Here is a 14,474-nt window from a genome sequence, read left to right on the forward strand (position 1 = left end):
ACATGTGTAAGACTTTGCTTCATTTATGAAAAGAAACATCCCTGTTGTAATGTATGTTTTAGTTTAGGAGAGGGCAGATTTCAAGTGTATAGGATCCATGTTATTTTTCCTAGAAACTCAAGATCCATGAGCTGCTGCCAAGTGCAGAATAGTGGTGGATGCTTTGAATTTGGGAATGAAGATGGTGCTTTCAAGTAAAACCATTCCAGGTCTCTCCTTTTCCCCTCCCCATTTCCTTCATTTCTGCAGCCTAATTAGGCAGGGCTGGGGGAAGAGTCACCCAAAACTCATCTGATAGACCTCAATCTACCTTCCGACTGCTCCTGCAATTTATAGTTCACAGACTATAAATTCATACATGAAAGGTTTGAAACAACTGTAAATCAATGGACCTTCAAAGTCAAACAAAAATGACAAATACTTTGTATGTGTAGTATTTATCAGTTAGTGTTTATTTGAATTTTACTGTACAGAGGCAGCCCAAATTTCCACTGATAACCATTTAAACATGATATACATATATACACATGAACCAAGCAATTTCAGCTTCTTGAGGACTTCAAGCCAGTTTCATACAGAGTTCAAGGCATATCACATGAACAACATCCATGAAATGAAAATAAAAATCACCTTGTTTTCTGTAGTCTTGTTCTTGTGTGAAACATTTCCTTTTCCAAATCTTTACAGTGGAATAATGGTTTAACAATTCCACTGGGCAATAGTGCAGCTTCAGAACTAAAGTGCATTTCTTCAAAAATGGTCCCTTACTGAGCATGTTTTGTTCCAGGGTCAGTCAGTTCTGAAGAGCTAATATTTTTTTATTAAGCAGTTAATTACAACTTCATGTTCATTGCCACTTCCATGTATGAAGATGAAAGAGGGGCCCTTTAATGACACATTAAATAGTTTAGGGTGGCTATAATATGCGGCACACAAGACCTGTATAAAATGACAACCCTAATCCACGTTTTCACATTTTTAATTTAAGAATTTTTTTTTAGCATGACAGCACAGTATAACTTCGTCATTTAGTTGTGAACACATTATTCCAGAGCAAAACCAGCATGAAAAGGGGAAGGCAAGATGTGACTTTACCCTCAACTTCTGTGCCAAAGGAAAGGTTAGGGGGGAAATATTAGCTCAAGGCAGAGAGTCCGCAAATCCAGTGCCTGCTCTTGTTCTCTTAACTGTAGTTGAGACAGAAATTTGTGGTGCCTGCACTGGCCCTCCATGAAGCACATCCAGGGAAGTCCATGAAGTGGAAGCTCAGTAATCAAATGCCTCAGTAATCTAGCAGTTCTTCGTATCTCTGATATTGCTCACTGTAGAGGTGGACACAAAAGACAAGCCATTTGAAGAAAAGGAATATACTGGAATAGCAAACCACATTCAGGTAATCTGCTGAACATATTTTGGTATGGGGGTAAAATCCAAAAACAACTTGTGCTTTAAATCACATTGAAACCAGTGGGGTGAACTTGAGCAGTAAAAACTCAGAAATGTAACAGATATTAATGTAACCTAAGTGTTTCGCAATGTTTAAGACTAAAACTTTAGATAAGGGGTGGCTCTTTCTAACCCAGCTTCTGTCTGCCCACTGAGGTTTTTTCCTAGTCCATACTGAGCCTCTATTTTATTCCCAGATGTTGAACTGTCACCTACCCTAAACTCCTTAATCATTTTATTAATTATATTGAAATAATTAAAATAAAAAAGTAAGATTCCTTATCACACATCTGAGACTAGGTGTATCTGTAGATTAGCAGACAACATGCATTTATGCCGATACAGGTTTTAACCACGTTTCCAAGGAGCAGGAAACTTGTAATTGCATGTCATTTTTATAAGCATCCATACCATTACCATATTTACCTCCATAATCATCCATTGCCTGTCTACTTTCACGCGAGATGTTATCCATATTTTTCAAAACATCAGTATTTGGATCGTCCAACGGCACTTCACATAAATAAACATCAATGGGTCCCTTTGTGCTTTTGATGCGTACTTCTATGCAGTCCTGCAAGACACCAACATTGGCTGAGAGAAGGGTTGGACCCATGCTGTAGTAAACATTCTCATAAAAGGTAAAGGTAAAGGGACCCCTGACCACTAGGTCTAGTCGTGGCTGACTCTGGGGTTGCGGCGCTCATCTCGGTTTATTGGCCGAGGGAGCCGGCGTACAGCTTCCGGCTCATGTGGCCAGCATGACTAAGCCGCTTCTGGCGAACCAGAGCAGCGCATGGAAACGCCGTTTACCTTCCAGCCGGAGCGGTACCTATTTGTCTACTTGCACTTTGATGTGCTTTCAAACTGCTAGGTTGGCAGGAGCAGGGACCGAGCAACAGGAGCTCACCCCGTCGCGGGGATTCAAACCGCCGACCTTGATTGGCAAGTCCTAGGCTCTGTGGTTTAACCCACAGCACCACCCGCGTCCCTCTCATAAAAGGTAGAGATGTTGTAAAACTCAAGGCCTTGACATATTTGGAAAAGAAAAAAAAAATTAAGGTCCTAGACAGTACAGTGGTACCTCGCAAGACGAATGCCTCGTAAGACGAAAAACTCGCAAGACGAAAGAGTTTTTCGTTTTTTGAGTTACTTCGCAAGACGAATTTCCCTATGGGCTTGCTTCGCAAGACGAAAACGTCTTGCAAGTTTGTTTCCTTTTTCTTAAAACCGTTAATACCCAGGGTGCATTGCTTGAAGAGGTGCAGTTCCGTGCTTTGCAAGACGAAAAATTCGCAAGACGAAAAAACTCGCAGAACGAATTAATTTCGTCTTGCGAGGCACCACTGTAAATTGTTTTTTCACACAAAAAGTTTGAGAAGGGTCCCAAATCCCAATTGCTATAGATGCTGCTCATCTATAAACTTACTTTACTTCTGAGGCTGGCAGGTTGGTGGGCGGGGTGGGAGAGGAACATGATACCACTCAGGGAGGAGATCTGGTTCAAGTGCCTGCCCCCTACCTTAAGTTTGACCTTAAAACATGTGTAGCTAGGTCTGTTAAACTGCCATCCAACCCCACCCAGGTGATTTATAAAACATGCCAGGATGCACTTACTTGTTTAGGAGCTGGTACCTCCATTTTGGTTTCTTCTGGAGCCTTGATTGCAATAACAATCTGTTCTTGAAAAGTCTGAATGCTACGGATATCTTGGTAGGTTACATAAGCTAGTGTACGTGATTGTCAAGGAATTTCAATAGCAGTAGAATGTATGTTTTCATATGAAGTACTAGCACTATTTTAATTGCAGTTGCTCAACGCCAGCAAGTCAAAACTCTTACAAATGCTTCAGAAAAAGGATATCTTGCCTTTTCTTTGTCATCTGTTAAATCATACAATTGATGAGCACTGTCCTTGATTAATTCATCTAATGCTTCCTCCATTTCTGTTAAGTCATAAAGTTCATCTCTTAACTTTTGATGCTCTGGTGTCCTGATAGTAATATGCTTAATATCTGATCCACTAAAATAGAATATGAAGTTTTTTAGACTTTCACACACCCGCTAAAGAAAGAAGCAGCATTGCATTACATACCAATATCTAGAGGAGCTTTTGGTAAGAACATGGTCAACTCTTGGAAGTGAACATTTATCAATTGGCAGCTACATGTTTCATAAAAGGAAGCCAAGCCCTAGAGAATACTTACTAATAGCCTAGTTCTCTGCAGAGTTTGGCACACCTAAGCTCATGAACATCTGGAAAAGGATCAGACTATGTATTTGTGTGTTATATGCTATATTTGTATATTATATACAGAATCTACCTTTGTTTAATAATATGAGTTGCATAAGGTTGCATAATTAAGGCTACAATCAAATACCAATGTATAAACAAGTGCCATTTTACTCAATTGAGATTATTTATATCATTTCTGAATTGCTTCTCATAAAACATCCCAAAGTGATTCAACTATAAAAACAGAAACAATGAAACATGTATAAAAACAAACAATTTGAAATCCAATACATAATCAGACTTGGATAAAAATCTTTACTTGGGCTTATTGGGAAAGGAAGGTCTTTGATAGGCACCTGTGATGGGATGATGAGCTGCTTGTGCATAAAGTCCTAGTCCCTCAGAGTTTGGCTAAGTCCACAAACCTCTGTCTGTGACGGAGCTCCTTAAGCATGGCTCCGTCAGTCGCTTGTAGAATCGGACAGTGGGCGTTTACGGAACTTCTTCCAACATAAAAGTTCCTTAACGGAAACGCGTCTTCTGGACTCTCGGCGTGACAGTTTCCGCCGAGGAGTGGGTGTCCCTATGGGAGGTCCTGAAACCTCCCCGCTATTTTCGCTGGAAGTGTCTCTGAGCCCTCCCTCCGACTCACTTTCCCTTGGCGCTCCTCCTCTCCCCCTGCTGGTTCCCTCCTCAGCTGATAAGTCTCTCTCAGCCTCTGTGAGCCCTTTCACCTCCTGTTTCTCCGATGGCAGTTCCCTGACAGCACCAAAAAGATAATAGTGATACCACTTGTCTGATATGCAACAGGAAGGAGTTCAGAAGGGTAGGCATTGCTCTAGTACATGTCCAATCCATAAAAAGTACAGAGTAATGCTGCACTTAATTAACACAAGATCTCAGTTCTTGTTTTAAAGCTATAATGGAAAATCAACTTACACCCACTGGATAAGGTTCTTGGACCTTTTCTGAATAAGATGTATTCCATCCAGCACATTTGTGATATCATACACTCTTCGCTTCCGCACTCCTAGTGTCCGAGAAACCTCATTTAAATCAAGAACCCCTTCTGGTGAGACTTTGACAAGGTCCATGAATCTCCTGGTCAAATGAACCAATGATCCATCATAGCGGGGCTTTCTGCTGTTTATAGACTCTGTACAGGGTTAAACAGTAGTTTGTTAGCCTATGACAACATGGTGATCAACATGGTGATGAATTAAACCATCCTGCCTGAGATCAGTCACTTCAACAATGAAGCAAGTTGGAATTTGGTTGCCTTCAGATTGCCAGATCTTTACAGGAGGGGCCTAATTGTTATAAAACAGAAAATTAAATGGATACTGTATTTCATTTCATTCATTTCTTTAATAAAATTTCTATACCACTTGTTTGTAAAAAAAACAACCCTCAAAGCAGTTATAAACGTTCACAATTATCAGCCAGTATACATTTGGCTTTTATGCACAGCCATAAATTTGCTCAGGCCCTTTTCGCTGTGCCAATTCATATGTAATGGGGAACCATTCTTTCCTATCACATGAATGAGCCTGCATGAGCCCTGGGTTAATTTGCTCCCCATATCCTGCGTGGTTACAAAGATAACACGTCTATCGTTAAACGAACAATATTTCCCTGTGGTGCCAAACCTGAGGAACGGTGGATTATTAAACAAAACCCAGTAACAACCTGGTTTGGACGCAATTATAATCAATGAATTGCTTTTGCCTGGCATGGCCCATGACTGGTGGGCACTGGTGGTGGTGTTCCATTCTGTGTTTTTCAGAGTAGTGGGTTTTCCTTTTCCCATTCAGTGATGACAGAATATGGTCATCATTGAGTATGGTGGTTGCCTTTACGCCAGTCCCTTACCCCACAGTATAGCTCATTCAGTTAAAAATGAATAGGCAAATTTTTACAACAATACCTAACTGTGCCATTTGTATAAACTTATCATTACTTTCACATGGACTAAACTTTAGAATAGAAAGTTGCAGGGCAGCAGCTTCCTACTCAAGATTCTCCGAATTTTAATCACAAACATACTTAGATGTAGATTGCAGTATATCAAATGAGTTTCTGTTGTAAGAAATTCCATCAGGTGTTAATGGGAAAAATGAAAGAACTTACTTTTAACTTTCACAAAGGGTGTTTCTTTGCGATTAAAAGACACGAAGTGTACATCATCTTCATTTTCAACTTTAATGTGTGCCTATAAGAAATATGTAGGTAATTAAATATTATTTCTTCTTAGGGACATGACCAGTTCACATAATAAACGAACGTTCATCATAGGTATTTGGTGTCAGCTATACAACCAAGTTATATGCTGCTGAAAATACAGTCTCCAAAGCGTACTGAAAGAAGCTTCAAGGTTTCTCAGTATCTTACAAGTAATGATGGTCAATATTTCCTTAAACACACTTACTTGTTCAGCCATTACCCATCTTCTTTGTAATTCACAGGTGAAGGGGAATGTTGCTGTATTGTTTTTGTTTGTCACTATGTTATGCATTTATGAGTTTTTATATTGTAAGCTCTTTTTTGGGTTTTTAAAATTGGGCTGTTGTTTTTGTTTTGATTTTATGTATTTGATATTTTATGTGAACTGCCCTAAGACCTTCAGGTATAGGGAGGTATAGAAAGAAAGAAAGAAAGAAAGAAAGAAAGAAAGAAAGATCGCCCTGTGATCCTTGGATGAACGGCAGAACAGAAATTCAATAAATATTATTACTTTATTCATTAAATATAAAAAACACAATTTGCATAGGGATATGAGAAATGGCGCAATGGGCAAATGCTTCATTCAGCACCATCTCACGAAACACTATTTTTATATATTTTACATATTTATTAACTTTGCGTTCCACCCTTCACCCAAGGACCACACGGCGGTTCAAAATACAAAAACGCGTGGACACAAATGACCCACGAAACAAGCAACCGAAGCAAAAAACGTGCACGCCTCAACACAGAAGAATGTGCGAGACACCCAACATTATCTTGAAAAATCACAAAAGGAAAAAAGAGGACCGAAAAAGGTTCGGCTTAGTAATGGTAAGGCTGGGGTTCAAGATGCAGCCACAGACCAAGTAGTAAACGCAGCAGCAGCAGCATGGTTTTAACTTGAGGGAAGAAGACACGTGCATGCGTGTGTTTGTGTGAATGTGAGCGAGGGAAACACGTCCACCATTCTACTCCATGAAAGGTCCTAAACCTATTCCTTTTTTCTTTCTTTCTCTCGAACTTGTTCTTTCACACAATCCCATCCCGTCCCCTTCCCCACAAAAACAGCGACCCCAGGCCCCTTCGCAGCACAGGCCAACCCGCCCGCTCCCCGACCTGGAGTCCCAACGTCAGCCCGCGATCGCTGCCCCGAGCTGAGGTGAGGGGACGACGACGAGGATTACCCGCCGGGGCTCCTCCGGCCTCAGGACCCCCTTCTCTCGCCTTCCCCCGCCGCAAGGACCCGAGAGCCCCGTTTCCAGAGCTGGCAAGCAGCCGACGGAGCCGGGCCTGGAGAAAGCGGCGCACGAAGCCGCCCGCTCCGCTCCCCCGCCTTCACTCACTTGCAGCAGGTCCATGGAGAGCTGCGGGAGCAGCACCGACGACTGCTCGGGGCTGTGCCCCACAGCGGGAGCGGCCATCTTGGGCGCCCTCTCTCCCCAGAGGCGGAGTCTCCGGCGGGGCCTGAGGGGCGGAGGGAGAAACCGCCGGGCGGCCTTGCGGTGAGGAAAGCGGAAGGGCCGGCCTTTCCCCGGCGCCTCTGCCGAACAGGCCCGCCCTCACAGCCTCCCGACTGCCTCACGGGGGCCGCTCCCTGGGAAAGGCGACCCCCCCAAACCCTCCCCTAAAAGAGCCACCCTTGTGGGGTTGCGCCGCCCCATTAAAGCCCACAATGGCCGTTTCCTTTCACCGGTGCCTCAGGAACTGTTATCCTTATATCCACCCCCCACCCCCGGTCGTAAGAGGATACATTGAAAGGGATGGCAAGAATTGGCCCACTTAATAGGACAAGGTGAGTACCAGAGAAGAGGTTCGCCGCCAAAATGCAGGGAGCGGCGCTTGCTTGTCCCCCCCCCCCCGTCTGGAGGTGCAGGACTCGAACCCATGGCTTCAAGTGACGGGAAAGGAGGTTTCCGAATAAACGTTCAGGGGGAAGTTTCTGAGGTGGAATCTACACCACACACACACACACAGTCCTTTTTAAAAAAGCATTTTAAAAATAATAATGATACTGTACATTGAATTTCCCATAAGGCTCACCATCGCCCTCTGGTGTATTATAGCACTTAAAACACGCTTAAAATGGCTGTATAGCTGACAGTTAAGAGTTGTTCAACATCGGAACTGGGTGGTGGACTCTCCTTCCTTGGAAGTTTTAAAAAGCAGAGATTGGATGGTCATCTTTCAGGGTGTTTCCTGCATTACAAGGGGCTTGGCCTGATGACCCTTGGAGATCCCTTCCAACTCTACAGTTTCTACGATTCCATATACCGCTTGATTGTGAAAACAAACAAACCCTCCAAGCACTCCCCCCCCCCCATATCATCATGTACCCCATGCACCTCATGGCATAATTTAGAAACGCCGCTTATAACCACCAATGGCACATGAACGTTGATTTTCCAACTGTGGATTATTTTCCATGTCGTTCACCCTCTTCACCCAAGTGCTACTTTTGACATTAAAGCAGTATAACAGCCTCTGTATGGTATTGGTGCCAGCAGAGGGGGATGGGGCCACTTCCCCAACAGATTCTGTTTCTATAAATTAGGATTCTCTGATACCCACCTGCCCATCTAGACAGCAGTATGAAGCCTTTGTCACTTCAGGCAAATAAAGTAGTTCTGCACACAGCACACAATTGCTAAGGAATATGTACCCACAAGATGTAATGGCAGCTAGCTAGGGTGGCTTGAAAAGAGGATCAGGAAAATTCATGACAGGACTTCCAATGACAACTAGTGTCAGAAGTAGTATTCCTCTGAATAGCCAGTGCTGGAAATCAAAAGCGGGAAGCGAACCTGAGAGCAGGATGCTGAGATAGCTGTTCCTTTAGTCTGATTCAGTATGACTCATCTTAAAAGACAGGAGACCATTCCTAGCAACGGGCCTGGAACCAGCAAATAGCATGCTTTGGTTTTAATAAATTAGATTTGGTTTTAATAAATTAGATTTGCAGAGTGGTCCACAGCACAAAAAAAATACAAAATACATAATGGAGCAGGTCATCCTGCATCAAACGGTGGGTCACATCACTTTAGTTCAAATAATTTGCTTCCTTTTCCACCAGATGGCGGTAATTTCACTCCTGAAAAATACTGTGCATTTTATTCTTCTTTGGCTACCCCAGTCATGAACCCCATTCCCAGTACAATCTTTGTGTGTTTACTCAGATGTAAGTCTGAACTTAATGGGTCTTGCTCCAAGTAAGCCTATATAGAACTGCAGCTTTAGTACACTTCCAAACACGAATGTATCCCTATACTATGTATATTTATTCAGAAGTATATCCCATTTGAGACGCGGGTGGCGCTGTGGGTAAAACCTCAGCGTCTAGGACTTGCCGATCGCATGGTCGGCGGTTCGAATCCCCGCGGCGGGGTGCGGTCCCATCGTTCGGTCCAAGCGCCTGCCAACCTAGCAGTTCGAAAGCACCTCCGGGTGCAAGTAGATAAATAGGGACCGCTTACTAGCAGGAAGGTAAACGGCGTTCCGTGTGCTGCGCTGGCTCGCCAGATGCAGCTTGTCACGCTGGCCACGTGACCCGGAAGTATCTGCGGACAGTGCTGGCTCCCGGCCTATAGAGTGAGATGGGTGCACAACCCTAGAGTCTGGCAAGACTGGCTCGAACTGGCAGGGGTACCTTTACCTTTACCTTTATATCCCATTTACCGTATTTTTCGCCCTATAGGATGCACTTTTCCCCCTCCAAAAATGAAGGGGAAATGTGTGTGTGTCCTAGGGGGCGAATGCAGGCTTTCGCTGAAGCCTGGAGAGCGAGAGGGGTTGGTGCGCACCGACCCCTCTCGCTCTCCAGGCTTCAGGAAGCTGTCCGCAAGCCTTGGGAGCCCGAGGGAGTTCCCGCCAGGCTCCCACGGCTTGCGGAGAGCAGCCTGTTCTGGGGGCAGCCTGTTCTGCAGCCCCGCGCCGGGGGGGATTTTTTTTCTTTATTTCCCCCCCAAAAAAACTAGGTGCGCCCTATGGGCCGGTGCGCCCTATGGGGTGAAAATACGGTAGTTCAGTGGGACTGTGTGCACAGGAGGTTTTCAACTTTTTGGGGTCCACGGCTCCCTTGACCAACTACATTATTTCTGTGGCACCCCTGTGGGGCTCAGGAGCCCAGTTATGTCACCCCTTGTCTGCAGAACTGGCAACCCCTCACCCCTTTGCAAACACACTCACTTGTGGAGTGTTCCCTCAGCCCCCTCTCCTTGGGCAGCTGCAGCTACTGTCCCTGGTCTGAGCTGCCCCCTCCCCCTCCTCAAAGAGAGATGCCTCCTCACACTGCCCCACCGGGGCCTGGGAAGCACCCTCGGGCCAGCCTCAGAGGCACCATTCGCCTGGGGAGCTTGTAGCCAGAGCTGTTGCAACAAACAGCTGTGTAAGCCTTTGGGAGGCAGAGACACACGAGAGCATCATAGGAGGGAGGGAAGGAAAGAGGGGCAGAGGCCAGTGTTGCCCGCCACACCCCTGACTATCATTCAAGGCACCCCAGGGTGCCACGGCACACTGGTTGAAAACCACTGGCATAGGGCCTTGCTGGAACGTGTGCTTTCACATCCTATGTTTAGGAAAAACACATGTTATTTAGAAGGTATGTGTGGGTGTGTGAGAGGTGTTAACTCAAGGCAGTTAACAAAGAGTTTAAGGAAAAGAAAGATAATTAAAATACATACTCCCTGTAAAAATAATAATTTGCCAATAGTGAATTTATGAAAAACTCAATTTGCTAAAATAAAAATCCTAATATGTAATAGCTACTATTTCTGTTTTAAGAATTTTTATTCACATTGCATGAGTTTATTTCACCTTTAAAGCTGAACTCTTCCCAGTGCTAGTTTTCTATGCGTAGTGATATTTTTGGTTGGGGACACTTTCATAGATGCATTTCCAGGAAGAAGCATATGCCCCACCACCCCTTTATTTTGAAGTGGGATTGTCCATTAGAAGCTTTTCCCCCTCCTCAATTTTGCTCAACCAAAACTTACAACCAGTGCTATTTTTCTAGAAAAAGAGGTGCCAGAATGAACACCTCCCTTGTTTTCTTAGAATGGCAATGGTGCCTACTGAGCAATAGTCCCTGTGAGTTCCCCCTGAAAAAAGCCCTGCTTATGATGTTCCTTTTATCCCTTGACAGGATTACATATGAAAAGGGCTTATAGCATACTGACATGCATTTCAAGACTGGGTGAATAGCTGGCAACTTGATCATTCCCATTTGCTTAATGGTTACTTTTCCTAAGCGCTTAACTATAATCACTCTCTATTACTTGTTATACAGCTTTCTGCAATGCTTCATTGCATCTGAGCAACCATTTGTGATTTTTTAAATGTTTCACTCTAACCCAGTGTGTTTCTAGCATTGGATCGGAAAGTGGAATATAAACATGATAGATAAATAAGCCATACATTCTGCAGAAACACATGATTGCTAACATTTCTTCTGCCACGTTAAAACGACACACAATTTGCTTTCTGAGTTATTGCAAACTGTTAGATATTTGTGGCAATTATCTATGAATTGGAAAGCACACAAAAGGCTTCAGGGCCGACTGCTTACCATCAATAATGTAAAATAAACATTGATTTAGGAATGGGTAAAGAATACAGTATTTCTTATTGCACCATGTCAGATGATAAAGGAACTGAGCAAAATACTCACCCCATCCCTGAAATAGAAAACCATAGCAGTTTGAAAGCAGATGTTACATAGACTGAACTGTGATTCAGAAAGTTCCTGATGATTAAAATGTTGCGGCTGCTACAGATTTGCTGAGAGACTATCAGCAAGCTGCTGGCACTCAGCCCTGCCTGCCTGTAAGATGGAGAAATAGTCCTGGCTGACCTTACACGGTTCTTGGAAGTAATTTCTGAGAGACTGTATGTAAAGCCCAGGGAGCCCAGGCGAATACTAGAGAATCCATGGCAATGTCTAAGTTTCAGGATTTGCCGATTAAAAGCCATACAAATACACACACAAGTTCCTTTATTAATCACTCTAGATCGGGGTAGGCAACCTAAGGCCCGGGGGCTGGATGGGGCCCAATCGCCTTCTCAGTCTGGCCCGCGGACGGTCCATGAATCAGCGTGTTTTTACATGAGTAGAATGTGTCCTTTTATTTAAAACGCATCTCTGGGTTATTTGTGGGGCCTGCCTGGTATTTTTACATGAGTTGAATGTGTGCTTTTATTTAAAACACATTTCTGGGTTATTTGTGGGGCATAGGAATTTGTTTATTGATTTATTTTCAAAATATAGTCCGGCCCACCACATGGTCTGAGGGACGGTGGACCAGCCCACGGCTGAAAAAGGTTGCTGACGCCTGCTCTAGATGTATATTCATGTACACACACACACACTGATTGAAATGAGAGCCACCTTAAGGACAGTTGCACTCCAGTGATAAAAAAGAAAAGCTCATTAACAGATGTATGCATCAGATTTCACTATCTTAATTTCCAAACTCTTGTCATGCTTGTGGAGAAATTCATATACTTCATCTCCCTGCACAATGTTTCTGAGGAGAGTAACCACGTGCTGCAACCTGGTGGGGGGCTGGTGGAATCCTTTTAAACAGAGTTGTCAGGATGTAAAACAGCTCTTCATTTAGAAAGGCATCTGGCATGGAAGCTTGGTAGATGAAAAATAACTTCTCACAGGAGCAGTTTCTTTCTTTCTTTCTTTCTTTCTTTCTTTCTTTCTTTCTTTCTTTCTTTCTAAGTGTATCTGTTATCCTTCCTTTTGATGCAATTTACAACAAGACGTATTGATCCTCAGAATTCTCTTCCCCTTAAGATTCATCCAATCCTGAGTTTGTGTATCTTGAGTAGTTTGTTAAAGGTGTTGAGAATTATAACCCTGCAAGGGTTAAACCACGGTTCCCAGGATTCTTTGGCTTTGGAGGTGCTTTAAATATGTGATGTAGACATGACCACAGAGGCATGTCTGGCATCTGCATTAGCTTTCAGCAAATGCAGAAGAAGATACACCTCTTTACCCTGGTTTTTGACACCTGAGATGTATAATTTTTAGGCCCAACCTTATTTGTTTGAAACTCTTCAGAATAATGTGTTTTAGTGGTTGTAACTTGCCCTGGGACCTTAGGGCAGGAAATTGCTACTACTACTGCTGCTACTGCTACTGCTACTACTAGCTTTAAATATATTGCAAGGATAGCAAATGGGGTGCACTCTATATATTGCTGGACTGCAACTCCCATCCAGTAGCAGATGGAGTGGTGGCACTCAACTGACCTTCTGCCTGGTGCTTACTAGGAGATAGAGGAGGCACGGCAGCAGTCACTGCATAGCAAATGCCCTGGTGGAGCCATTCCAGAGCTCCCACTGGTAAACTTTCACTACCCCAACCTCACCACCACCTCACCCTTCCCTCTAAGTTAGCAGCAGTGATGCAACTGACTGGAGGTCAGGTGAGACCACTACCCCACCCTAACCATCCACTGCTGCTCCCATCACCCCTCACTACTAGCCATGTTGGCTAGGGGTAGTGGGAGTGGTGTATTTTCCTCCTAGGGAACTAAGGGTTGACCCCCATCTTTGTCTAGTTTTGGACAGGCTGCAACAGCTGTTTTGTTTGGCTTTGTGAGATTGTGAATTCCACTCTCTTGCTCCGCTGTAATGATGTTTCTCCTTTGTGTATGTGTGTGTTGTTTTTAATTATTGTATATTACTATACATAACATGGCAGGCAAAGGCAAGTCATTAGTATTTTAAATAAACAGTAAATTATAATAACTGCGCCACCCATTGACATTGAAAGGGTCTTAGCAGGAAGTCCCTGGTCCAATCCCTTGCATCTCCATTTAGGACTGAGAATGTCTCCAGTCTCAAACCCTGAAGGGCTGTTGGAAGTCAATTTGAACGATATTGACCCTGATGGTCTGACTCTGTATAAGGCAGCTTTCTATGCTCCTAAGGCCAAGAAATATATCTTCTTCAACTGTTGGGAGCACTGCTGTCATTTGGTATAGACAGCATTTATGCTAGGTTGACCAATCTGCAATGTAAGGCTGGTTCATATGTTCATATACAGTGGTACCTTGGGTTACATATGCTTCAGGTTACAGATTCCGCTAACCCAGAAATAGTCCCTCGGGTTAAGAACTTTGCTTCAGGATGAGAACAGAAATCGCGCGGTGGCAGCACGGCAGCACCGCAAGGCCCCATTAGCTAAAGTGGTGCTTCAGGTTAAGAACAGCTTCAGGTTAAGAATGGACCTCCGGAATGAATTAAGTACGTAACCAGAGGTATCACTGTACTCCATAAGGTGCAGATAGTTCCAAGTTACAACACAGTATTGAAGCAGGCTAAATTCAGTAACAGAATACTGAAAGCGGTGTTGCACAGCAAATGTGTGGATGAACTTTTTATGAACTAAAATGTTCATTTGGATGAATGTGAACTGGACTACTTTATTTTGTAAGATGACAAACTGGAACTGGAGCTAGATCCTTTTTGGACAGGGTGTCTTGAACTAGACTTAGTTCAGTTTTAAAATGAACTTCCCAAGCACTGCACGGGGATTGTGAAATAAAAATCCAAGAAAC

At 43.7% G+C, this 14,474-nt stretch overlaps 1 protein-coding gene and 1 long non-coding RNA gene across 4 annotated transcripts; both read right to left on the minus strand.

Annotated features, from left to right (window-relative positions):
- Positions 1-431: 431 nt before the first annotated feature.
- On the minus strand, positions 432-7,459 carry E2F6 (E2F transcription factor 6). 3 transcript variants are annotated; one of them, XM_053381016.1, is made up of 7 exons: positions 7,251-7,444; positions 5,812-5,893; positions 4,621-4,837; positions 3,309-3,468; positions 3,064-3,177; positions 1,873-2,020; positions 432-1,322 (listed from the first exon to the last, which is right to left on the minus strand). In XM_053381016.1, the coding sequence occupies exons 1-7, from the start codon at positions 7,326-7,328 to the stop codon at positions 1,291-1,293; spliced, it is 831 nt and encodes a 276-aa protein (XP_053236991.1). In that variant the 5' UTR covers positions 7,329-7,444; the 3' UTR covers positions 432-1,290. The 3 variants fall into 3 exon arrangements, with proteins under 3 accessions (XP_053236991.1, XP_053236993.1, XP_053236992.1); XM_053381018.1 differs by lacking the exon at positions 7,251-7,444 and adding an exon at positions 7,092-7,110; XM_053381017.1 differs by lacking the exon at positions 1,873-2,020 and having other exon boundaries at positions 7,251-7,459.
- LOC128410184 (uncharacterized) lies at positions 3,832-4,614 on the minus strand. The gene is made up of 2 exons (XR_008329410.1): positions 4,451-4,614; positions 3,832-4,037 (listed from the first exon to the last, which is right to left on the minus strand). It is a non-coding gene; the product is annotated as an uncharacterized LOC128410184 (long non-coding RNA).
- Positions 7,460-14,474: the final 7,015 nt, after the last annotated feature.

This window comes from Podarcis raffonei, chromosome 3, assembly GCF_027172205.1.
Source record: "Podarcis raffonei isolate rPodRaf1 chromosome 3, rPodRaf1.pri, whole genome shotgun sequence".
NCBI classification, from domain to species: Eukaryota; Metazoa; Chordata; class Lepidosauria; order Squamata; family Lacertidae; genus Podarcis; species Podarcis raffonei.